This window comes from Meles meles, chromosome 15, assembly GCF_922984935.1.
Source record: "Meles meles chromosome 15, mMelMel3.1 paternal haplotype, whole genome shotgun sequence".
Classification (NCBI taxonomy): Eukaryota; Metazoa; Chordata; class Mammalia; order Carnivora; family Mustelidae; genus Meles; species Meles meles.
In genome coordinates this window covers 1,661,641-1,687,421 of record NC_060080.1, presented here as the reverse complement: position 1 = coordinate 1,687,421, position 25,781 = coordinate 1,661,641, and the positions used below count along the sequence as shown (strand labels likewise).

At 56.5% G+C, this 25,781-nt stretch overlaps 1 protein-coding gene across 5 annotated transcripts in view; it reads left to right on the top strand.

Moving 5' to 3' along the window:
* EIPR1 (EARP complex and GARP complex interacting protein 1) overlaps positions 1-25,781 on the top strand; it is a 123,586-nt gene that overhangs the window by 78,409 nt on the left and 19,396 nt on the right. For all 5 annotated transcript variants that reach the window (XM_045979272.1, XM_045979271.1, XM_045979275.1 and 2 more), the window contains one exon: positions 9,137-9,293. In XM_045979272.1, the coding sequence (XP_045835228.1) occupies positions 9,137-9,293 (157 nt within the window). The remainder of the gene's footprint in view (positions 1-9,136; positions 9,294-25,781) is intronic.

Here is a 25,781-nt window from a genome sequence, read left to right as displayed (position 1 = left end):
CGCGCCGAGCCAGGAAGGGCTGGGGTGCCAGGACCGCAGGCTGTGTGGCCATGCAGATGCGCTCACAGACGGCCCTGCCCTTCCTTACCCCCTTTGAGGTACACATCATCCTCAGCTCCTGGCCTTACAGACACAGGCGGCGGGGCAGGATTTGGGGCAAGGTGTGCCCTCTCTGGGCAAGGTTCTGGCGGGGAGCCGTGAGCCCGATGTAGGCTTGCCAGGGTGGGAGCTGTTGTCCCTGCTGCTGGTGGAGCTGGCTGCTGGCGACCCCTCCAGATGGTTCCAGGAGAAAGCGCTTCCCCCGGATCTGAGTCTCGGAAGCTGGGGCTGTAGGGTTGTGCGTCAGACAGCAGCAGCTGGTGTCACCGAGGAAGTTTGTCACGAACCACTGTCGTTCTCCAAGAACTTCTGCCTGCTGCACAGGCCCAAGCGGGGACTCCGTGGGATCTGACAAAAATCAGCATGCCGCATCTTCCAAGACTTCGATGGTGACCCGAGCTCTCCATTTCCACTGGTGGCACACTGCTGCCTCTGGTGACTCTTTTGAGAGGAAAGGGATTTCCATCATGCTTCCCGTCATGACTGGCTCTGCTGCAGGTGGGATCCTGCCCGTGCCTGCCTGCCCCTTTCCTGGATACGCTCAGTCGTCTGGCGATGGTTGCAGGTTGGGCCACTGGCCGTCTTTGAGTTGGACTGGGGCCATGAGTCCTCAGGTCTGGCTGTCGGCCAGTGGTACCCACTGGGCTCATCATGGGCTCTGGCAGGTCTGGAGCCTTCCATCCCTTTTCTGCGGGGCCGCCATCCTAGACCTGGGGAAGGCTTGGAGGTCAACCTTGTCTGTCTGCAACAGTGTTAGAGGGTCCCTCCTCAAGGAGGCCGGGTCCCCCTGAGAGCAGGTGTTGTGGTCTGCAGACTGGACCTGTCCAGGGGCAGGGCTCTTCCTGGTGGCTCAAGGCGGGTTTCTCCCCAGGGCCAAGTCATGCCAGTTACACAGATCAGGGGGTACTGGGTGCCTGGCTGGATCTCTTCTCCCTTTAGCCACTGCCAGAGAGCCACCTGGGCTAATGTGCCCTGACTGGCCCTTGGTTCCTGCACCCACCTGTCTCTGGAGGTCATGGCCTGTGCACCCTCCCCCACCCCTCCTTGTCCTTGTGGTCAGGGAGCTCGTTGCTGCCCCTGCACCACCTTCAGCTTCTCGGGGTGCAGACGCCCCCACACCCGTGCTGGGAGATGAGGGGACAGGCCAGATCTTGCTCCCCGCCATCGTTCTGCCCTCCTGCGCACCAGGATCTGTGATTTCTACATGGCGTGCCCTAAAGCATGTGAAAGCCAGGGTAGAAAGGCAATTTCAGGCACAGCTCCAAGCTCTCCTGCGCCAGGGGAATGCTTAGCGGGGTTGGATAGCTCTTCATTCATCCTTCTCTGCCTGCCCCGGATGCAGAGAAGGTCAAATTCTAAAAATAGCCCTGGATTCCGGATTCTGCGTGCACCCGCTGCGTCCTGCCCCCGCCCCGCGCCTGGTGGAAGCCCCCTCCACTCGGGCTGGGGATCAGATTATGTCCCCGGCTTGGGCACCATTAGCCCTTTAGCTGAGCTGGCTGGAGGGGCTATTCAGGCTTACAAAGGCTCTAATCTCCTTTGAATTCCTCTAAGCCCGGACGGGGTAATCCCTTACAGCCAGCAGCGCAGTCTGCGGGCCCATTCATTGGCCCCGATTATCTTTTTATCTCATTAAGTGCCTTCAGCTCGCATGTTCCACGTGAGGAACAGTCCGTGGGGTCCGACTGGCCTTCAGGACACAACTTGGTATTTTCTCCTCCAAAGCCGTGGACTGTTGACAAGTCAGGCCACTGCATTTCCTGTCTGACTCTGGCATAGATGACCTGCGAGAGCGGGGGGCAGCCCGTTCACGTCATGGGCCTCAGTCTCCCGGGTCACAGAGCGGAGGGGTGCGGTTCGTTGTGTGTGGCGTGGGCCTTCCCTTCTCACGTGGCCGCATTCCCCGTGGTTTGCGCTGTGGGCTTGCTTTCTTGAGGATGGTGGGCCTGCCCTCGTGAGGCTTGCAGTCGTTCCGACAGCGACCTGGGCACTACAGGACTCCCTGCAGGACACGCTTAGACAGGAGGGAGAAAAGCAGAACGCCTTGCTGGTTGTTATGGCATTTCCTTCTAAAGATTGGGGTTTCCTTCTTAAAAGCACCTCGTTTCTTTGATAGCTGCTGGATTTGCGATGAATGCTCTGTCGAGACGCGTGCAGATACGGAAATCCTCGGAGTTTCAGAACCCATTTGCATGTCTCGATGGGCGGACTCCAGCCTTTCTTACTCAGTACTGTTTACCTTCGACTTCACTGCTTCTGAGGATTTGCAGAGTTTCTGATAATGCCTACCGTGTTCCTTGGACCCAAAGTGCACTGTTTATTCAGATTTTGCAGATTTGCACATTTCTAGGGTGGGTGGTATTGGCGGGTGCCCGGAGAGCACACGATGTCACTTTCTGGTCTTTCTCAGGGTGATCTTTAGGGGCTACGTCTCTCCATAAGGAATTCTGGACTCACCCTGGGCCCATCAAATTTTTAGAATAAATTCTGTAACAAAATTTTATAATCTTTCAGAAAATCCAGATAAATTCTCCATACGCTAAAAATTTCCTCAAACTTCTTTCCTTTTATTTATCAATTTTCAGAAAAATGTATGATTCTCTGCATTTTGCAAGCAGAGCTAGTGCGGTTTTCTTTTTGTCTTACATGGACTTGGGCACTGCCCCGAGTGGTCGTTATGTCACTGTTCGTTTATGCAGGAGCAAACTGCCTCGGGGGAGCCCCCATGGCCTCCCCGCCCCGTGGCGCGTCCCCAGTTGTGTAGGGCAGCTCGCTTGTTGGCCCGCCCTGGAGAGCCTTCACTCACTCTCCACTCAGGCCCCATGCACGGTGCCCGTGAAGAAGGTCCATACCTGCTGTGCCCGTAGTGTCCCTGTGCTGTGTGGACGCCATGGTGGGCCACGGTGGTTCTGGAGGCCATGCTCCTTCTGGCCAGCGTGGCAGCCGCACCGTGGGAGTGCGCATCTGGGGCTTCTAGAATGGAAACGGTGCGTCGTCTTCCCCACTGTCTGCCTGGTGGTTTTGTGCCGTGCCCGTGTCTTGCCTGTGTGATGCTCCTGACTCATGTCCGGGCTGCCAGCCTCTTTCCTGATCAGCCTGTCTTCCGCACTGACGCCAGATCGTCTGCTCTTAAGCATGGATGGAGCTGGGCCTGGTTTTCTTTGCCTCGATGGAGCATGTCCTCTCCCTGCCAGGCCCTGTGTCCTCACTCGGAGCTGACAAGCCCCCACCCTGCTGTCTGGAGCAGACCCTCTACACCCCTCCGCTTGTCTTCATACCCTTCCTGGTCTGTCCTGCTAGGGCGTCAAACCTCATTTCGTACAGCTTTCGTTCATTTTACCATGTCCCAAATCGAACTCTTGGCGTTTCTCGACCCTCCGAAGCCACTGGGCTCTTAATCCTACATGCGGGCTGCCTTATGTCCACTTCCACGTGCCCCAGGTCCCCTGGGGCTGCGGCCAACTCACCCGCTCCCTATGGGAGGCGCTCTCCCCCCTGCAGCACCTTACCTGACCTCTCTCAAGGCACCTGCCGACCTTGTGCTTGGGTTACTTCACCCTTCCGGTACAACGGGCGTCCTTGTGGGCAGTGTCTGAGTCTCACCCGACTCTGTCTTCCCGAGAACAAGTACAGGCACAGAGAACTATAGCCAGAGGCCAGACGGTTTTAGAAGTCACTGATTGTGACCTTGCAAACACCCACAAAATCTCCGTGGCATGTTGGTCGTTGTCACTTGTGGCTTGAAGGGATCCCTGCTCTGTCCCTGAGAAGAGCCTCCCCCCCGACCATGGGAATTAGGACCTTTGATCCTGTGCGGCCCGAGTTAGCACAGGAAACACAAGGGGCTTGTGGGTCCTGGGGGGAGAGTAAGTGAACTCAGCCCTGCTCTCGCTGCTGGTTGCCAGGGCTGTGGGTTCTCGTGTTAGGGACATACCGCCATGCAGAAAAACCCGGATCCCAGGCCTGCAGCTTCTTGTGTTGGGACGCAGTGTCACGTAGAAGTTCCCGTTCCCCAGGCCTGTGCGTTCTTGTGTTGGGGATGGAGGACCACATAGCAGGAGTCTGTGGCGTTGTCCCGTGCCTTGTGGCCCTGCCTTACTGTGTCCCGGCGGGTATGATGGCGCTCTGTAATGAGTGACACTTGGTCCCTTGGTGCCCCCTGGTCCACCTGTGTGGGCCCAGAAGCATGGCTAGAGCAGTGTTTTAAAATGCATGTCATTCTCTGGAACCCTGAGATTCTTTCCAGGAAGCCTTGCTGTCCCCTTTCTGTCACTGACACCTGCCACCCCAGCATGTCCTCCAGATTGTGTGAGCCCTGTAGCCCGTGCTCCCGCTCGGCCGGCCGCTCGCCGTGTTGCCAAGCACCTGGACTGGCCTGGGGTGTCCCCAGATGCAGAGCATGTCGGCTCCAGGGTAAGGAGGCCCTCAGGCAGTGCGCCGCTTCCTTTTGGATGTCGGGTGCAGCAAACCTCGCCAGGCTGTCGGGTCCTGAAGCTTCACGGGCTGTCTCCCACCCGCTCGCTGGGGTCTACTGCACGCAGTGTGAGGCCGTCACTGTCGTGGCTCGGCTCGGTTCTGCAGGGTGTCCAGAGGTCTTTGGAGCGGGCTGTGTCAGCAAGTAGGGGCGCTCACAGTTCTGCAGCAAAGCCACGTGCAGTGCTTCTCTCCTGGAAGTGTGGACAGCTTCAGTCCCCTATCTTCACGGGGTGGGAAGGAAGAGGTTTGGAGGCCAGTGTCCACATGGCACGTACCCGAGGCTGGTGGAGCTCCTCAGGTCTGGCGCCGCAGCGGGGAGCAGGTGCCTGCTCCTTTGAGCAGGGAGTGGCCCACAGACCCTCCGCAGGACCCACTGACTTGGTGCCGAGGCCAGCTGGCCAGTTCAACAAGGCCCTTCCATGCCCTCGATCCTTAATGTAGACACGTCTCCACTGCCTGTGATGGGGTGGGGCGTCCGTGTCAGCCCCGTTTTATACTTGGGGATCGTGGACACGAGCCCTGGCTGGGTCTGCAGACCCAGGAGACCTGTTGTGACCAGGCTGTGTGTGGGACTTGGTTTATTTCCTGGCCCCTTAAAGTCCCCACCCTAACAGGGACACGACACTTTAGGTCTCAGACCTTGTGTTCGGTAGGCCTTGAACTTGGGTACGACCCTTTGCCTGCTGTGTGGCCACTAGGCCTTGGGTGCACACTGGGCTAATCATCAGGTAGGCACTTGCCCTGGCAGTACGGGTTCCTCATTCCTGGGACTCTGGCCACCTTTTCTGTCAGTGGGTTTTAGGTCTGAAATCTGCTCAGACCAGAGCTGGGTGAGGGTCATGACGGTTAAGGCAGTGACTTCCCTCAGCCTCCTGCCCCTCCATTGCTGTGTCCTCGGAATGGGTGTGTCCGCATGTATGCACGCATGTGTTCGGCAGGCTGTGCTCTGGGGAGGGACCATCTGTTTTGCTCCTAGGAACGCTCTCTCTTGTTATCTGTTACCACAACTCGGCCAGTTGGCCTCCCTTGGCTGGCGTGCTGCCTTGTTGGTCATTATGATAATTGCTACCCCTGACTTCTGGCAGTCACATACCATCTCCAGGCCACTATTGCCGTGGGGCCAGGTTTCGCTGCCGAAATCAGGAGTGGCCACCATGCTCGTTATCAACAAGTCACACTTTGCGACAGTCTCTCCTAAGAGTGGACGCACTGGGTTATCTGGTAACTGACTTGTCCACTGCCAAGTGTCACCCGAAGTGGTCTATGTTACACTGTGTCCAGTGATCTGTGACAGACCCATTGTTCTACGTCTTTGCCAATACTTGATATTGTTGATCTTTTTAGAATTAAATTTTAGCCATTCCAGTAGGTGTGTGGTGTATCTCATTTTGGTTTTATTTTGCCTTTCTCCAGTTACAGTTGATGTTGAACATCCTTTCTGGTGCTTGCTGATCATTCATGTTTTCTTCTGTGAAGTGTCAGATTCAGTCTTCTGCCATTTTTTAAAAAATTGGGTTATTTGTGTTATTAAATTGAAGAGTTATTTGTATATTCTGGATACAAGGCCTTTGTCAGATATATGTATTATGACTATTTTCTTCCAGTTTTGCTTTATTTTTTCTTTAAAAAAATATTTTATTTATTTATTTATTTGAAAGAGAGAGAGCAAATGAGTTGCGGAGAGCAGCGAAGGGAGAGGGAGAAGCAGACTCCCTACTGAGCAGGGAGCCCAACCTGGGACTCCATCCCAGGACTCTGGGATCATGACCTGAGCTGAAGGCAGATGCTTAACTAACCCAGGTAGCCCTTGTTTCATTTTTTCCCCATGGTTCTTTACAAGTATTTAATTTTGTGAAGTTCTGTGTCTTTTGGTAGATAGAAGCTCTTAATTTTAACTTGGTCTTTGTTACCAGTCTTTTCTGTTATGATTAGTGTTTTTTTCTGCCCAGTTTAAGAAATCTTTGCGTATCCTAAAGTTGTGAGGATATTCTACTGTGCATTAGTTTGTCTCTTACATTTTGGTCTTCAGTCTGTTTGGGGTTGGTCTTTGTGTGTTGTGAGATATGAATGTACAACTGACAATGCATCTTTTCCTGAACAGACCACCTTGTGCACTCCAGCACAGCAGCATTTTTGTTGTAAGTCAGCTGGCCATCCTTGGAAGGTCTGTGTCTAGGTTGCATCTTCTTTCTCTGGTCCCCTCCCCCATGTGCCGACACCAGAGTAGTCGCAGACTGGTAAGCCAGCCGGTTCCGATCTTCTCCATGACGGCTCCGTCGACTGTGCGGGCAGTTCACATCTCCGTGTAAATGTAGAACCTCAGGAGCGGGTTGTCGGCTTCTATTGAAAAGCTTTTGGAACTTGAAGATTCCTGGATGCTTTACAGCAGTGAAGGTGTCTATGGACATGGTATACCCTCCATGTGCAGGCCTTTACTTCCTCTCAGCCATGGTTTTCGTTCTGCCACATACACATCTTGCAGCTCTGTAGTTTGAGATTTATTGGATACTTGGTTTTTTCGTGTGACTTAATATTTCTTAAAAATTTCTAAATTTTTGTTGCTAGTCTATAGATATCCAGTTAATTTTTATATATCACCTTGGTGTTCAGCAATTTTGCTAAATTCCCTGTTTTGTTTCTAACAGTAGCATGCAGATTGTCTTAAGTTTTCTACGTACATTAACAAGTAGTGGTGTTTTGATCTCTTCTCCTGTTTTAAACCTTTGCTTTTCCTCGCCACATGAAGTAGTCAGGGCATCTAGTATGGTGTTAGCTAGCAGCCGTGATACAAAGTGTTCTTGTCTAATTACTCTTCTCCAGGGAAAAGCATTTAATGTCTCACCCCCAACTGCTCTGTGTGCCGGGTGAGCAAGCAGTTCTGGGACAGACTGCCCTTGTTGACACCAGCGCAGAGTTCCCCAGAGGAGGACTTTGGTCTGTGAGGACTCTGCGCAGACAGACTGTGTGCACCTCCCGCGTGCAAGCCGTGCCCAGTTCTCACACCGGCGGCTCCATCCCTGTGCAGCTTGCACAGTTCTTTCCCCGGCGTTTAGGGCAACTCATATCATCGGTGCCATCCAGGGTGGATGTTGCAGCCTTCATTTCTTTCTGCCCCAGCACTGCCAGCCCTCGCTTCAGGTGGACATTCTCATATTTTAGGAGTGATGCTACAGCCTCACAGGCTCTGCAGAAACACCGGGTACCTGGAAGTTTCCGCAGGAAAATCTGTCTCTTGTGTCGAAAAGCCAGGGTACGCCGCATTTCCCTGGGTAAAACAGGAAGGCTGACATGATGTGTATACATATGGCTCAGCAAGCGACATGTGAGATGAGGGCTGAGATTGGGGTCTGAGAGCCCTGGCGGAAAGCCTGCTCTGCCCCCTCCATCCTCTGATCGTGGGTGGTCACTAGACGACCCATGAAGCCAGGTGTCCGCCTGGCTGGTGTTTGGGTGGAAGGACCACAGAGCTGAGACGTGGGACACTCCCCGTGTGGGTGCGGCCTCTCGTGTTCTCATTCACGTGGGAAACACTGCGCGGTGTCCTCCTGTTCTGTGTTCCCCTCACGGTGCTCACCCGATGTCAGCTCTGATTTAGAGCAGGAACATCTTCCTCGTTCTGCCATCACGTACTGAAGGCGTCCGGAAGGGAAGGTGTGCAGCACACGCAGTTTGGACCTAAATGGAAAGCACATTGGACAGGATTTGTATTCAGGAATTTATGATTACGTTTTTATCACATAATGTTACATTTGATTTTTGTTTGTTTGTTTGTTTCTCTTTTCTTTTTATCTTACTGAAACATTGTGTACGGGGCAGAGACCTGGCTCCTGGCATGTTCCCTAAAGCCAGGTGTCCCTGGTCTTTCTTACCTAAGCTTAGTTTCCTTATCCACATGGTGGCATTTCAAAGTGCTCTGCAAATTCCGATCCCTGGGGCACCTTGAAAACCAAGCGTCAGGACTCCAGGAGGGGGCAGTGAGCAGCCACCATTGGCTGGGGGGCGACACTGTGTCCGTGGGTGCCTTCAGGTGCTGGGCTGTGCTCCGCCTGGAGAGCCAGGGGTCGGCGGGGCAACGCCATGTGCGTGTCCATGTGGGGCTCCCACGTGCTCTCGCCTTAGCGCCTTGGGCTCCGGCGGCACCCCTGTGGGTGTTGGGTTCCTGCGGCTGGGGCTGTACTGCAGCTGTGCCCACCGTGGCCCCGAGCCACACTCGGTGTTTGTGTCCGCCACACACCCACCCCCGCCTTTTGCTCCCTGTGTTGAAGAACCGTGGAGGAAGGACCGAAGGCAATCGATTTTGAAGAAAATTAAATTTTCTTCTGAAACAGAATGATGGTTTTGCAATGAGGCAGCAGGGGTGAGGCGGCTGCGGGCAGAGAGCAGTGGCTGTTCCACTGGCGAGCAGGGTCTGTGCCCCTCGCTCCGCTGGCTCTCTGCGGCCCGTGGGTGTGAATATTTTACGGCGCGGACGTGCCCTGCGTCGGCGGCGGGTGGGTGTGCGGCGCCGCGGGGACTGTGGCTGCGCACCGCACTCCGCTGACATGACCCTCTGTTGCTTCAGCTTCAGACAGCAAAGTCCTGACGTGCGCGGCCGTGTGGAGGATGCCGAAGGAGCTGGAGCCCGGCGGCCACGAGTCCCCCGACGATTCCGCCAGCCCCGCGCACACGCTGGAGCTGCTCTGTCACCTTGACAACACGGCCCACGGCAGCATGGCCTGGTAGGGCTCTGCGCGTTTCACTCGCCCACGGCAAGCCTGGAGCTCGGGCCGCATGCACACACCCGGTCCCGGGGCGGCGGCTCCTGCTTGGGGCCCCGCTTTCTTGTGGAGAGATGCTGTGAATGGCCAGCTTGCTCTCTCTCTCCCTCCCTCCCTTCCTCCCTCCCTTCCTTCCTTCCTTCCTTGCTTCTCAGTCCCAGCTGTTCTCCAGACTTGACACGTTACGGGGAGCCTGTTGCATACGCCTGGAGGAGCCTGTGTGCGGATGCCCCTTCCGTGCAAATCCATGCTGCCAGGCACCTGCCAGGACAAGGGCGAGGTCGGGCGCTAGAGAGCACTTAAGTGTTCTGTTGCTTTTTAGCTTCGCAGATACACTTCTGTTCAGCAGCCCTCAGTGTAATTAGTGGATGCATACTTTGGGCTGAAGGCTCATAATTTCTTCTTCTGTAGAGTGAGTGAGGGCGTGGTGCCCCCGAGCCCTCTGCAGCTTTATCCTGCGTCTGTCTCCTCTGCATGTCACGAGCAGCGCCGGGATGGAGGTGCCAGGTGCCGCCGGGCCCGTCGCTGCCCGCGTGCTGTGGCCAAGGCTCAGAGGTGCCCACCTACCTGACTTGGCTCTATGCCCGAGGGGCCTCCTCAGCCCTGGAGCCTCTGCAGATTCCAAAGGTCGTGCTTTCTAGAAGGGACTGTGGGCGCATAGTGTCGGTACGGGTGTTTACAGCAGTGATTACCGTTTGATTCCGTGTAGTAACACTTCCGTGTGCACACTCAAGTGTGCATATGTGAGAAAGCGCTCTGTGTGCCAGCTTCTGTTTGGACCACATCTACTAATTAAATAAGTTTAATCCAACACCTATTTATTAAGCACCTGCTGCACACACCTGCCAGGCTCTAGGGACACCGAGGTCATGGGTTGGGGACCCAGCCTGCAGGAGTCCCCCAGGGGAGGCCCGCAGTGGGCACATTGAAGCAGCACAGGGCAGGCTGTGGCGTGCCCCGCGATCGTCAGGAGCTCTGGGCTGTGGGCCCCCCGAGGAAAGGGTCATTAATTTTTACTAGTGAAGTTGAAGAGGGGTTTGCTTAGGAGCCAACCTGCAGAGCTGGGACCAATGCGGTTTCTGTCAGCAGCAGTGGGTCTTGGTGGCAGAGGGGAGGCCTGGGGGTCGGTGCCATCTGTGGAAGTCCTTTGTGCCCTCGTTGGTGGGCGATGTGCCAGATCACGGTTCCTTCCCCTCCCAGAGGCGTCACACCCCATCTGCAGGGAAAGGAGACGCACAGGAGCCCTGCTGCTCTCACGAGGGGCTGCGAGAGTGCAGAGTGGGTCTGGAACGTGTGCAGACACACACGCGCGTGCATGTGGGTGCAGCGTGCATGCGAGTGGCGGGGGAGCAGGGAAGGCACCAAGCAGGCCAGCAGCGGCTGTGGGGAGGTTGGCGTGTGCAGATGGTGTCAGTGCCGCTGGTGAGTAAACCGGGGGGTGGAGCTCAGAGGAGCAGGGATGCTGGTCAGCTGCCCCAACTCGCACCCGTGTGCAGATACCCCGTCCAGTGTTCCATCAGCGGAGCGGTCCCACCGCTGTCAGGAGATGAATGTCAGTGAAATGTTCAGTCTTGCCCACACTCCCCTGATCCCAGTCCTATCCTCACACCCCCGGTGATCGCACCCATGATTGCACCCCCATGATCACAATCCTGTCCTCACACCCCGGCGATTCACTTTTGGTGATCACATGCCAGTGGTCAAAGCCCTGGTGGTCACACCCCCCCCGTGATTGCACCCCTGTGATTGTGTCCCTGTGACGCCCCCCCCGTGATCACACTGCCACGACTGTACCCCTGTGATGACACCACTGTGATCCCACCCCGGATCACACCCCTACAACTGCACCCCTGTGGAGGGGGAACTTGTTAGGAAGGAACCCTTGCTACATAAGCGCATCCGGGGAAATGGCCTTCCAAAAGATCACCCTGGAAGGGTGCCCTCTTCCGAATTCGCTGCCATTGTTCAAAGCGTTTCTTGAATCCTTGTGTTATCCCTTCCATCACTGTACGTGTCTGCTGACCTTTCCAGTGAGAGGGAGCTGTGATCCACCGCAGCTATAGGAACAACCCAGACAGACCCGGTGTGCCTGTCACGCATCTCCCCCGGTGGTGACATGGTATAAGCCCTCCGCACGGTCACCGCTGGGCATGGGGTGTTGATAGGACGCGCCGCCTGTGCACACTGAGCTCTCCGCCCTGTCATCCTGTGTGTCTGGTGCTGCAGCCAGCACCGGAGTCAACACAGAACCGGGAGCCTCCACCTGTTTACGGCTGCAGCCCAGCCCTCCCGTTGCTCTGTCCCAGATCCCCGACAAGCGTGGGTTTGTGCTCCTTCCTGTAGACTTGTCCTTTTGAGAAGGTTCTGTGAATGGAATTGTGCACTCCGGAGGCTCTGACTGTGGCTTCGTGCGTGCACTATGATTCCCGGGGGTCCTACCTGTTGTCACCTGTGTCTGACGGTGGCTCGTCCCTTCACTCGGAGTAGTAGTCCATGGGACCATGGTTTGTGTGACCATTCGCCTAGTGAAGGACTCACCCGGGGCTGCCCCCGGGCTTTGGACATCCTGATCAGGCTGCTCTGATGGGAGTGGACAGGGGCTCACGTGAACATGGCTCTCAGCTCTCCCGGCCGAGGGCCCATGTGTGCAGTTCGCGGGCGTCTGTAGGTGTGCTCTGGACAAGCTGCCGGAGCCTCCCCTGGAGTGGCTGTGCGTTTGGCGTCCCCACCGGCAACATGTGAGCACCCAGTCTCTGCACCCGCACTGACCTTTCGGACTGTCACGTGCGGTTCTTTTCAAGTGTCTTTAGCGACGTCTTATCATCAGGTAGGGAATTTGGCTTTTGGAAATTGAACTGTGGTGAACACATGAATGGGAAGGTGCTGTTTGTGGTCAAACTTGAGGCAACTGGTAGTTGGGTCTGCTTTCCTTTCCTATTTAGAAATCCGGACTGAAGCCGCTCCCAGAGTGGCTCCCAGACACATGCTGGGCATTGGCCCCGCTGCTGGCTAAGGGAGCATCTGGAACAGCACGCAACCCAGTCTGTGGGCTTGATACTGTGCTGCAGAGGGCACCGTGCGGGCTTGTGTCCTCAGGGCCGCTCACCTTCTGTTTGCCCTGGAGCAGCTGCGCCCCAGCACAGGTGGGCCCACACCCCGCCCCAGTGCGCCAACACGCAGCAGGGAGCAGTGCCCGCAGCCCACCCACCACCGAAGATTCTCAAAGGTCTCCTGACTGCGTTCGGTTTCAGCTCCCACCCATGGAGGCAGACAGAGTGCTAGCCTGGGGGGCCGCATGCCCCGTCTCTTGTGCTCACCTGCCCTGGGGCCGCATAGGGTTACTGGCTGGGAAGTCACCCCTTTCTCTCAGTGGTAAGTGAAGATTCCCGAAAAGGAGGAAAGACCTCACAGTTGTAACCGTAGGCTACCGTGGCTCCGTGGCAGGGTCTCTGTGGAGTGCGGCCCCTCCATACTCATTAGATGCATTATACAGATGAGCCAACGATCTGTTCTCTTCCTTTCTTGGATGCACAGTGTCGGCGGGGGGCAGGTCCCAAGTTGTGCCTAGAGGGATTGCCCCGTAGCTTCTGGTGTGGGTTAACGGGCCACCAGCTCTGTGGTGCAGTGTTCCCTCTCCGGAGAGGACCTTTCTAAAATAGTCGCTGTTCCATGCCCACCTACATATTCTTGTCCCTGCGTCCAGCTCATCTTGTGTGAAGTCATGACCATGCCGGGCACTCTGCCGTGGGTGCTCAGGTCCCTGTCACTGAACTTCCTCCCGGCTGGGGCCTTGTCCAGCAATTGGGGCATCCTCAGCACCAAGGACAGCGCCTCTGCCTTGCGAGGGGGCCGGGACCAGGAGCCCTCCTGAGGTTTGCAGACACTGCCTCCTCCCCATGCGACCCTCTAAGGCAGGGACTGTGGCAGAGAAGGGAACTGCCCTCTGGAAGGCGGGGAGCATGCGTCCAGCCTTTTCTACTCAGTGGAGTCATTGGGATTCTGAGCCAGGCAGGCCGACCCCAGGACACCACACGTTGCCCACAATCGCTTCCCTGCTGAGGGAATGAGCAAAAGGAGCCACTTGGGGTCATCGCACTGCGGTTTGGAAGTTGTTTCTGTTGCGGGGAGTGTAAATACATCTTCACCAGAATAAGTTCTGAGGACGTCCACATCTTCCAGCTGGTCCTTCATGGACGACAAGTTACGTAAGTTGTGCTTTCCAGGGGAATTCCTCATTTTGCAAGTCATAAAGCCCCTTCATTCCTCGCGCGCTTTCTCCCTTCCCCTGCGGTTTGTTCCTGTGGCCAGCGTGCGGTGAGTGTGGGAGAACTTGATGCTGTCCCCGTGGGCATGTGCCTCCTTCCTTCCCATGCGGTGGGGAGGGCTCTCCGGTGAACGCTCCTGCTCCACACTCGTCGGGGCCGCCGTGTCTCACACCGAGTGGCACACACCTGTTCCTCGGGGCCAGACAATGACTCACAGCCTTCTTCCTCTCCGCCTGTTGCTTGGAGGGAGTGGCACCGCAGGCCACCTCGCCTGGGATTCGGACGGAGTGCCCCCGCGCTGAGGTCAGTGCAGCCCATAGCCAAGGGCAGGCTCGTGGGGATGCTTTTACCAAATTGTGAAGTTTTCCGCATGTTCCCTGTATCTTGCCGCATTATACTTCAGGCTGTGTGTGTTAGCTGCCTTGTGTTTTTCTGGAGTGGGATGAGACCTACATAACTCAGAGTTAATAAAAACCCACCTTGTGCGGTAAGAAATGAGGTAAAAGAGTGAATCCCCTGCCACGCGCGTTGTTGGCCCTTCTTCCCTTCCCAGGGTGGATAATTGGGGGGGAGAGGCTCTTCACAGCTGCCCCTGTGTGTGTGCGTGCGCACACGTGTGTGTGTGTGTGTGTGTGTGTGTGTGGTCATTCTTCCCTGAGTCAGCGACTAGACCAGCAGCACAGGGCCTTTGTCCGCGAACTCAGTGTGGATGTCAGTGGTGGAGTGACTGCAGCCCTCGCACGTCCTGTTCTCACCGGCGTCCTCGGGAGCCCTGGCAGCGGGGAGGAGCAGGGAGGGTTTCCTGCGTGTGGGCCCGCTGGGCCACTGTGAGCAGCCGTCCGCCCTGCAACGTCATTGCTGTTGGCTCGGAGGCTGGTGAGCCACGCGGGCCCTCCCGGGCTTCTCCACTGCTCTCGGTCATGGTGAGCCCTCACGCCCCCACCGCTAAGGAGTTAAGCACCCTAGCCGCGGATCGACACTGCCTGCCTGTGAGTGGAAGCTCCGCTCCTGGGGGTGCGTCCGGAGTAGTCGTGCCGTCACCCGCTTTCACGGACAATGAGAATCTCCTTCAAAGGAGAAGGCACTACACTTAGTAACCAGCCACTTCCCAGGACTGGCCAGGCAATGAATGACAGTCCCTGCACCCCTAGAGTCCTGACGGGCGGACGGGAGGGAGCGGCACTGCAGTGCCGAGGGCACTTGCTACGAGGGGTGACTGGCTGACCTCCACTTCCCGAGCCGGCTCCCTGCCAAGTGCAGGCAGAGGTAAGCGTCACCGGGGAATGCCAGGCAGGCTGAGCCCGCTGGGCGTGCGCACCCCCAGGAGGAGGAGAGGGGGTGTGAGCCGCTCTGTTGGGACAGGAGTGGAGACAGAGGAAGAGCTGTGTGAGGCCACCGATTCTGGAGGGAGTTTGGCCAGAAAAGAAAGGATTCGGCCTCATCTCTCTTTCCTGTTTATTTTTTAGTCTAATCTGATCGAACAGTGAAAAAAAATAAATTTAGAAGTATCCTTGACACCTTACAGAAGCTGTCTTTGAGGATAAGGAAGAAATTTGAAATTCAGAGATCTTTAGCACGGTTTTATGGCCAACAGTGCTGGAGAATTCTCAGTGATCATGACGGTTTATGACTGTAGATTTATCAGATCTCATAAGGTTTGTGTCCCTGCTTTTTGGCTTTACCAGCCTGGGTGTACTGAGGTGTAAGTTGCTTCCCCGGTTCCTGGCTCACTACTAACATCCGGTAGCTGTTACAGAGGCCCAGAATGAGGCCCACACCCCTCCTTCTGTGCAGGAAGAGAACCGTCTTACAGTGTTCCGGGATACCTTCCTTTCTCAGGTTTGTTCACGTCTCCACCGCACATCGAGGACGGTTGTCCCGTGTCCCGGACTCTCGCGCCCTCCGATGCTATTACGATTCTGTGTTAGGGAAGTGGTGGGAAACTAGCGGAGCACGACGTGCAGGTGTGTCGCACTAGAAGCCGCACGGAGTCTGAAGTGTGGTGCGCGGAGTGTGACCACTCCCACCACGAGAGAAATACACATCCCTTCTACGGCTGCAGTCCAAGTTTCCACGAAAACACGGTTCAGAGTGCATTTCATGCGACCTGCTTACCAACCAGCCGGTGTCTCCCAGAATGTGCGAGTTCACCCAGTGGGCAACGGTGTGTCCAAGGGACGAGCTTGGAGGAAGGTAGCATTTAGTTCTGTTGGCGATTGTTTAAACGTGAGGTTTAAATAATTTAGAAAGTTCAGACCTGACGGTGTGCTGACTCCCTGTGTGGGACTTTTTTTTTTTTTAAATATTTTATTTATTTAACAGAGAGAAATCACAACTAGGCAGAGAGGCAGGCAGAGAGAGAGGAGGAAGCAGGCTCCCCGCGGAGCAGAGAGCCCGATGCGGGGCTCGATCCCAGGACCCTGGGGTCATGACCTGAGCCGAAGGCAGAGGCTTAACCCACTGAGCCACCCAGGTGCCCCCCTGTGTGGGACTTTTAAATATTTTCTACTGTTGGAAAAATGGGGTGGGGGAAGAGGAAAGAAAAGTTATCAAAAGGAAGAGGAAATGCCCAAACCACTATTTGGAATTTGAGTAGACAGTTTTATTCCAAAATGTACTTTTATTCATTTATTTATTTATTCAAAGATTTTATTTGGGATAGAGCAAGAGAGAGAAAGAGGGCACAAGGCAGGGAGAGGCAGAGGGAGAAGCAGACTCCCCGCTGAGCAGGGAGCCCAGTGGACTCAGAACTCTGTCCCAGGACTCCAGGCTCATGACCTCAGCAGAAGCCAGAGGCTTAACGACTGAGCCACCCAGGCATCCCAAAATGCGCTTTTATTTAAAGGTTAACTTTGAACTTCCTGGGAAGGTCTGGGGATTTGGGCTTGCTGTTGCTGGAGCACCAGGTTGGGGGCACCGTTCCCATGCTGTCCTAAAATGTGATCCTCCTAAGTCCTTGGAGGAGGGGGTGGTGGGAGCTCCGGCCACCGCTGGCCAGTGTTGGGGTGACGTTGGAGGTACAGACCTGTGAACTCTGAGGTGACTTAGGTGGGCCCTCGGGGCTGGCGAGAATCCGTCACACAGAGCATGCTCAGAGCCCTGGCTGTGCCCTGCAGCTCCTTCTGGGGCAGAAGGCGGGGACCGTGGTGATCTGGTCAGAGCCATGCCCGGGGAGGGCCAGGCGGTGTGTACGTCACCCACACGCACCCCCGGGAGGAGCCTGCAGACCGTGCGCATTCCCTTCGGGGGAGGCTTCTCAGCAGCACGGGGCTTGGCAGGCAGCGCTTGTGTCTTCTTGTCTCCAGCTCAGGAAACGGGCCCCTCTCCACCTCTGGGCCGTCCTCATCAGAGTGCTCCTTTCTGTGGAGCTGCACACGTGCCGCTCGGAGCACTGACTGTGGCTGCTGCCGGCTGGCGTCAGCCTCCGCAAGAGAGGGGAGCATCGGAGAGAATATGCCCTCCCTCATGCCCGGCCTGTTCTTGCCCTGCGCTCTGGGTCTCATGAACTACAAGTCTGTCCCACTGAGGGACGTCCGCATATGCACAGCCTTTTCATAAGCAGAGGCACGAGCTCGTCTGCCAGGGTGCCAGCGCGTGCACGGACGCCACTCTACCCCCGGGAGTCCCCACGCGCACCGCCGTCAAGAACCCGCGCGGCGCGGAGCGGGAAGTGTGCTTCTCGATGTGGTGGTGTGACTCCTAAACTCTCCTTTCGCCGTGAAAAGCAGTCGTGTGTTCTGTTGTGCACTTTCCAACAAGAAGGAATCAGCCAGATTGCCAAATCTCCGTTCGGAAAGAGACGCATAAGCTGAGGAACTCACGTATTGTATTGCTTTAAAGAGTTTTTCAAAATTTTAATTGTAACCAGTGACTTAATAGATGTGTTTCCTTCTTAAGGTTTTTGCTCTTTCGGTAAAGTATGAACGTGATGAGTTTTCACTGCAGTGGGAGCTCGGAGTCCTCACGCGGCTGCTCCTTGTGGGCCAAAGCCTGGCCTCCAGCCGCGTGGGGCTGCTGCCGCGTGCACATTGCAGCCTGGGGGGCCAGCCTTTCATGGCACCCCCACTTCCCACCCCCAGCAGCTCAGAGAATAGGGAAGGCATGAAAATGCTGTGCATTTAAATTATTAAATTTCTATCGAGGTTGTTTTAAGAATTTCTGGTGTCCTTTGAGCTGTCCTCACCCCAGGTACCAGCATCCAGAGTGTGAATCATTCATTTGGAGCCACTAATCTGGAGAAGAGAGGCATGTCTTTCGTTTGATCAGCGTGAAACCTGCCGAATTAGAACCATCATTCCTGCCATTATGGCCGTTGTTAACTGCCTCACAGAAGTTTAGATTTTTTTATTTGGTTTATTTACAGAAACAGCCCTTTGCTCGTGCTTCCCCCTGCGGCTTTGAAGGGATGTTGCCCACTCCCGCAGGTCCATGCCACTTCGTTCTCGACTCGTTAATGGGATTTTATGTCCCCTCAAATTCTCTGGCAGAGTTTGATCAAGCAGAAAAATGGATGATTTTATGAACGGAGAAATAAACTTAGTCTGGAGGAGCAAGTATGGCAGAAATCTGAGATTATTTTGTTCTGTTAATGGCCCCAGTTTCATGGTGATGACCCGCGATAAAGTGGGCTCTCTCTCTCTGTCACACTCCGCGTGCTCGGCTTATCCCAGGCTGTGTGTCGTTAGGTGCAGACACTGATGATCTGGGGGGTTGCTCCCCACGGATCAACAACAGGTGTTTTCTGACGTGTCACCCAGGATAGATGATGAAATAGAGGGGCAGGAGTAGGACCCCAGCGGCAAGACCGTGTGTGGTGGGAGTGGCGGCTTGCTGCCACCCTGTGGAAGTGCCTCACGGGTCGTGCTCCCCGGGAAGGGGCTGAGAGCTCTGGCTGCTTGCTTGGGAGTTCTGCCGCCCCGTGGATGGACACAGCAGGACGAGAGGCCAGTGCAGGCGGCAGTGGGCGGAGGAAGCTTGGGGGGGCGCACCAGCAGCAGCCCCAAGTGGCCCTCGGTGAGTCAGGACATCTGGTCACCCACTTCATGACCCAGAAAGTGAACTCAGGTTTTCTGCTTTTACTTGCAGGTCTGCTAGTCCCGTTTCCCGTCTGATGGTTGTTTTCCTCACAGTTTTTCCTAGTGAGCCTGCCACCACTCACCTGCGAGGGCCGGATCAGAAGGGCCACCGGCCTCCAGCTGCTTTCAGGCCAGTGTCCCGCTCTGCAGTGGGAAGTGAGGCCATGTGGGGACGCAGGAGAGCGAGAAGGTGTCCCCGCCTGGGAAGTGGTGCCGGTGGCCGGCAGGACGCTGTCCTTTCCTCTCAGAGCCCCTGCACACTCTCGGCAGGCGCCCGCGCCCTCAGACCCGTCCAGGCCTTGTCTCGTGCGCTAACAAGCTGCTGGTAACGTAGTTCACAGTGTCCGAGGCGCCTGTTCTTCCCGTCCCCGTTCTGCTGGGGGAACCTCTGGCCCATCAGACGAGTGTGGCGGGATTGACTGTTGCAGCCCCGAGAAGGCGGATTTGTGCCCATTCAGAGATGACAGGTTTAAATTCCCTCAGAAGTAAACGGCAGACGTCGGAGGCTCACCTCAGTGCCCGTCCTGTAGACATGCAGAATCAGCACTCCGCGAGGCATCTCCTCGGTGAAGGACAAAATTCTTCAACGTGGCTGTATCGTCCTCCTGACAGCGATGCGGCCGAGCAGGAAGGCTCTGCTCACAGCTCTAGCTTGTGGTACACGCCAGGCGAAGGGCTCCGCTCCAGCTCACCCGGTGTGTGTGCGTGTGTGTGTATGTCCAGCGTGTGTGGGGCGTGTGTGTGTACATTTGTGGGTGTACGTGTGTATGTCTGGCGTGTGTGTGTGTGTGTGTGTGAGAGAGAGAGAGAGAGATCCGGAACTTGCAGAACAAGCTTTGGAACAGGTTGGCGTCTCTCTCACTCCCCAACAATTCCCGGCCAGTGTCCTTTGGATTCCTGTCCCGCCTCAGGGTCGTCTGCGGTCGGTGCTGTGCTCCTTGGGGGCAGGGCCAGGCGCCCAGCGCACAGGCTGCCGTGGGGCTGGAGGCCAGGCTGCGGCAGCCGGACCCCACTTCAGCTCTTTCCTGGGCATCGTGGGAGCCTGCGCTGTCTGCCCGAGGAGACTCACCAGGGACTGGGGTGCGGAGAGAGAGCGAGGGAAGGAGGATGTGGGGAAGCCTTCCCCTTCATGTAGTCACCATAAAAACGCTACAGGGCGAGAGGCCGCGTGCGTGGGGTCTGGTCACGGAGCTCTTGAGTCCAGTTGCTGGTGCTTGTGACAGTAACAGTGGGAGCTCCAGAATGTTCACCGACCCCCGAGGGGAAGGGCCCGATGCTGATGTCTGGACAGGTCACCAGAGGAAAACCCAGGTGCCACAGAAAGTGACGTCGGTGACTCAGGGCCCAGGGCCCTGGGTGTGAGTGGACGGGACAGGACAGCGAGACATGCTTGAGCTCTGTTGCCTTTCTGAGTGGGCAAGGATTTCTAACCTCTTCTGAAGATTTTTTTCTTAGAATAAATCTTAATGGAATTCTTTTGGTGCATTTAAAGGTGGTAATTTTAATATTCCCACCAAATTTCAAATTAGGGTTTTAGGGTTTTTTCAAGGGAGGCTGTTGGCATTGGGGGTAGGACAGTCTTTGCCATTGAAGGCTGTTTGCGTGTTGTGGGTCACGGGACGCCCCTGTTCCTCATTCCCCGGCCTACTGCCCTCCCAGTCTCCGGGAAAAGACTTTCCCCAGGAGCCTCTGGAGAGTAGCACCGTGCACCGTCAGAAGCAGCACAGACTCGTCCGAGCACGTTGCGGCTCGTCGAGCGCCTGCTTCGTGCAGGCTGTCCCGAGGCCTGGCCTGTTGGTCTTCCCGGACCTGTGGCGTCGGTACACTCCTGTTACCCCGCCGGACGGGTGAGGAAGTCAAAGCTTAAGGAGAGGAAAAATCGCAGGTATCCACACAACAGAATTCTGCGTGGCCCTTGTCCAGCATGACATTTATTTGGCACGGAACGTCACCCGGACGTGGAAGCAAGGAGCACATCACAGCGTAGCGCCGTCAGTGGGTTTGCGCTCCTGTAAGAGCCGAGGTCCGCGGGGTGGAGCGAAGACAGGCTGCTCCGCGTGCCCTGCGGATAGGCGTTCTTTCCGCCGGCAGCAACGCGAGCCGGTGACTTCTGCGGAGGGTAGACTTTTTAACGAGCACATCTGACTTTAACTTAGAGTGTAAAATAGTGCAGCTCAAGTCAGGATTTCAGGAAGGCAGGGGCTGCGGTTCGTGTGTTTCCCGCAGGGGAGAGAGCTTTCCGCACGCACATAGGGCTGTTTAACAGTGACCGTGTTACTTGTGAGCGCACCTGCCGCTCAAGCCCAGGTCGAGGGGAGCGTGAAGCATGTGCCGGCAGCACACGGGCAGTGGCTAAGGTTGCACACTCTGTGGTCCTACAAGTAACCCAGTAAAGACCAGTGATGTAGGCCGTTTCACATGGGGCACCAGCTCTGTCCCCAGAGGCGTGGGAACGTGCCACAGTGCCAGACGGGCATGGGGTGGGTCATCTCGCCAGGCTGCGTGTTTGGGGCACTCCCGGAAAGGTAAAAAGAGGACGGTGCGCTGCAGAGAAGGTTTCACCCAGGTGCTTGGAATTGCTAGAAAAGACCATCGTCAGTGGTCGGAAGCAGCATTCTCCAAATTTCAAAATCAGGAAGACGTCGTTTTACATGATGACCGTCCCCAATACATACGTATATGTGCACCCTAACGAAAGTTTCACAAAATGCCTGTTACCCTGAAAACATGCTCGGGCGAACACTGTTTCACCCTGTCGCGAGCCTCCCGCCTTTGCAGGATTGCAGCCCTGACGGGGGGCTCCAGTCTGCCGGAATTCATGAGGGGGTCCTGGAGTCCTTAAAGCCACCCCCGGAGCAGGCAGGCGGGGGTTCTGATGGGCCCGGAAGCTCCCTGTGCCGGAACCCGCAAGGATGGGGCCGTCTAAGGTGGGGGTTTCACGGCCGAGCACGTCTGTTGCACTGACTTCTGGGAGCGGGCGTTGCATTAGGGGGGTGCCACGCTTGCCCATTTGGGAGGCTGTGTGCAGTGGGAGGCGTTCTGGAGCCGTGTCTGTGGGCGGAGCAGCCGTGGCAGGAGCCACAGATGGATCTCATGTCGTGTTGACTGGCTGTTGACTGTCATGTACGTGGCAGACTAGCTTGATGGGCCACGTGACTCTGCCTGCAGGGCCTGGATCCTTGCACCACTGTGGTTAGAAACAGGGGTTGCTTGGACAGATAGGAGCTCAGAACCCAAATCTGACAGTATTCTGTGTACACACGGCACGTAACAAGTGCTCCAAACGTCACTGCCACGGCTTTGCTGAGGCCAGTCTCCCAGTCGTGGTGGTAGTTGAGCTAAAACTGTCTGGACGCCCTTTCTCTCTTTCTTAGATTGATTTATTTGAGAGACTGAGCAGGGAGAACACAAGCGAGGGGAGAGGGCAGAGCAGGAGCCCGACGTGGGGCTCGATCCCAGGACTCCAGGATCACCACCTGAGCCCGAGGCAGTCACTGAACCGACTGGGTCACCCAGGCACCCCAGGATGGTATTTCTGTAAGAACGAGACCTTGTCCCATTTTCATAGTTTGATGCTGGGAAGCCAGACACAGGCCCAGAGATGGGTTAAACATGGGCTCTTGGGCCATGTTTTCAGGTGATTTTGCAGAGTTCGTGGGGAAAGTAGGAGCCAGAGAGACGGCATTTCCCAGCAGGAGCTCTAAGATTTTCATGAAACCAAGGGCAAATTGGGTCTGATTTGTATAAAAGCAAGAAGTCAGACATTAAAAATAAAATTTAATACGCTTTATTGCTTTTTTATGTGGAATCTGAGAAGGGTAGTTGTAAAAAACTTACTCCCACGGTTTTGCCCACGGGAGAGTCGTAACCCCGGGGATGCAGCAGAGAAGCGTGTACTGTGTGGTACATTTGGAGTTTGGGGTGGCGTGGCACACGGGCGGAGATGCCCAGGGGGTTGGCATGGGGCTGCGGGGGGCAGGCTGGGCAACCCAGTTTCGGTTTGGTCAGCTGGGAGCGAAGCCCAGTAGTCCACTGCCTGGAGGGGGCGTGGGAGGAGGGGCGCGTGGGCCAGGGGGGCGACCGCGGGGCTGATTGTGCCTCGAGCTCAGCAGAGTCTTGAGCAAGGGGCACCTCTTCCTGACCAGGTCCGAACGCGCCTGGGCAGCGAGCCCTCTCAGACGGGCTCCAGCACGGACCGGTCTTCGCTGCGTGTGCTTGGTGACTGGAACCCTTTCCAGTTTTACTTTGCACGCATTGTCAGGGGCTCTGGGCCGCGGCCGGGAGGAAGCGTTACTAATGCTTCGTCCCTCTTCGTTCCAGCACTACTTCATGCGGTGCCTCTGCTGCGGGGGTCAGCGGGTGCCCTGCCGGTGAGCCTGGGCTCCTGCCGGGTCTGTCCTCCCGCGGGGAAGCGGGCGTGAGTGACTGAGGGCTGCTGCTCCAGGACAAAGGGCAGTCGGAGCGGCCTCCCCGGAGGAAGCGGTGTTTCGGCCGAGCCCCTCCGGCCTCCTGTGGCCGGCCTCTCCCGTCCTAATCTGCAAAAGTTTGTTTTCTTGAAGTGACTTGCTCCTTCCGGCTTCGGTCCTGGTTCTGGCAGGGGAGCAAGCAGCCTCCCGCAGCCTCAGGTCTCTATTCAGACCCTCGTGAGTTCACCCCTGCTGGGAGATGGGGGCTCCGCAGAGCCACGATGGGGTCGGGACTTGCCCTAACGCCTCCGAAGATACAGAACTGCCTGCAGCTGTGTTTCTAGAAGCTCAGCCTCTCCTGGAAGTGGGTCTCACAGGGCTCCGGCAGGAATAAGGCTCTCCTCAGTGTGGCCCCAGCCCAGGCCGGGGGTTTCTGTCTGCGGGAGGACATAGGGCCCTTCCTCCGGCTCAGCTGGGGCACCGGCTGCGAATCGTTTTCCCTGGGGCCCGTGTTTGCTGCTGCTGTCCTTGGTTATACTCACTGTGGTTTTCTTAACACCCCCCCCCCCGTAAGAACCCGAGAGCAGGCTGTCTCCTATCACAAGCCATTACTCCTTCCTGTGCACTTTAAGGCTTTTTAAACATATTTTTAAACTATCACAAATTTTTCCTTTTTGGATAGGAAAGTTACTTCTGTGGCTGCTTGAAATTCATTCGGTTGTTTGCTCTGATGACTTTGCTGACACACGTAGGCCGGTTCCCAGAGAGGTACCTCGCGGCCCGTGCAAGGTGGACGGAAGCCGGTGGGTGTCGACGCTGCAGGAGGGATGGCGAGCCGTGGTTCCCCACAGGACACCCCCTCCCTCCTCATGCCTTTCCTTCCACCCCTGGAGGAGCCAGACCAAGACGACGGCTCTCTCTAGGCGGGGGGAGAAGGGGTAAGTGCTGCTGCCGTGTTCGGAGGAAGGACCTTCTCCGAAGCCCGCCGCGTCCTCACCACACCCTGTCGGATCCGGGGTCCGGAGCGAGCCTGTGACTTAGTTTCCACACAGCTTTCCCCCGAGTTTTGGAATCGATCCTCAGGCAAATGTGTATGAGTCTTCATGGCCTTCTCTCCCTCGTCCTCCTTCTTCCCTCCCCGCCCTCCTCCCTCCCTCCTTCCCCTCCTCCTCCTCCTTCCTCCCTCCCTCTGTCCACCCTCCTCCATCACCTTTCTTCCTCCCTCCCTCCTCCCTCCTCCTTCACTTCCCCCCTCCTTTACTCCCCCTCCTTCACTCCTCCTCTCCCCCCTCCCCTCTGCTGTGGGTATCAGTTTTTACAGCTTCATGGGTTCGTTCTGTGGTCTTGGGCCCCCTAACCGACCACGTTAGAACAGTGGGAAGATGGAGGGGAAAGGGAGGTCTGAGGAAGGGCCCGGGAGACAGCGCAGTTTCAAACAGAAAATAAACACACAAGGTTCAGCGGAGGGTTTGGATCGCTGGGACGCCTTCATGCTCTTCCTCGTTCGGGGCTGTTGGCTGTGTTCCCGGGCCTCCTGCACCGGCAGCTCGCTGAATGTACTTGGAAAGGGCCTCGTTTTCGTACGCGGCATCTCCGCTCTGACCTGCCTTCCTCACTGTCCCTCGGAACCCATGAGCCAGCGTTGATCACGGGCCACGTGGCTCAGACACTGCTGTGCCCTGTGGGTAGTGGAACGAACTCTCACCAGCCAGGCCTGCTCTCCAGAAGCCTTGGGCCCGGCCAGGGAAACCACAGGCCAACGAGAAGGTCGTCAGTCTTTGGCATCAGATCTGCTCCTTGCTACGCTGTGATTTGCGAGTTACTGGAAATCTCTGGCTTTCCGTGCGGCAGTCCACACATGTGTGTTACCGCCTTTCAGACCGTGGTCTGGCTAGCGCTGGATGGGGCAGTCACTGTCCCTGGGGTCGCCCCATGGCCGTGCGGCTCTCCTCATCCTGACGTCTGGTGCGTGCGTGTATGTGTGCTGGGGCATTTAGGTTATGAATGAGAGCTGCTCTGGGACCCCGGCACGGCGTCCTAAACGTTCCGCTCCCAGTGTATGGCGCTATGGACTGCATTTTGGGGCCCACAAATTCGTATGTTGAAATGCTGATGTCCAGGGTGTCGATGTGAGAAGGTGGGGCCTCTGGGAGGTAACGAGGGCCTGGAGGCGGGACCCTGGCCGTGGAGTCAGTGCTCTTGGAAGAGGCACGCTGGCTGCCTCTCCGCCACGCTGAGCACACGGGGAGAAAGTGGCCTTCCGCGAGCCGGGAGAGGACCCCTCAGCAGAACACCACCACGCTGGCACCCTGATCTCGGGTGCTGGCCTCCCGCGGTGTGCAGAACGTGCGGGGTAAATGTGCGTTGTCTGGGCAGCCCGGTCTGGGGGCATTTGTTGCAGCCACTGAGCTAAGCCAGGAAGGGTTGAGGGCAGGTCCGTGCATCGTTCCACGCCTGGACAGGCCTGTGAGCTGCCCTTCTCCTTTCCGGCCTTGCACTTCTCCTTGGCTTTCCCGTCCGTTTTGTGGACCCTGCACAGTCACCCGCGGAAACGGGCTACCAGGGGGAGCGTGAGTGTCTTGCTGTCAACAGGTGTTTTCAAATGAGGATTCACTGGTATCGTAACAAAACAGGAGCCGCGGATTTCCGAGCCGGATCTCTTCCCTCCCAGCTGTTGGGTCTGTTTTGCGCACTAGGTATTGT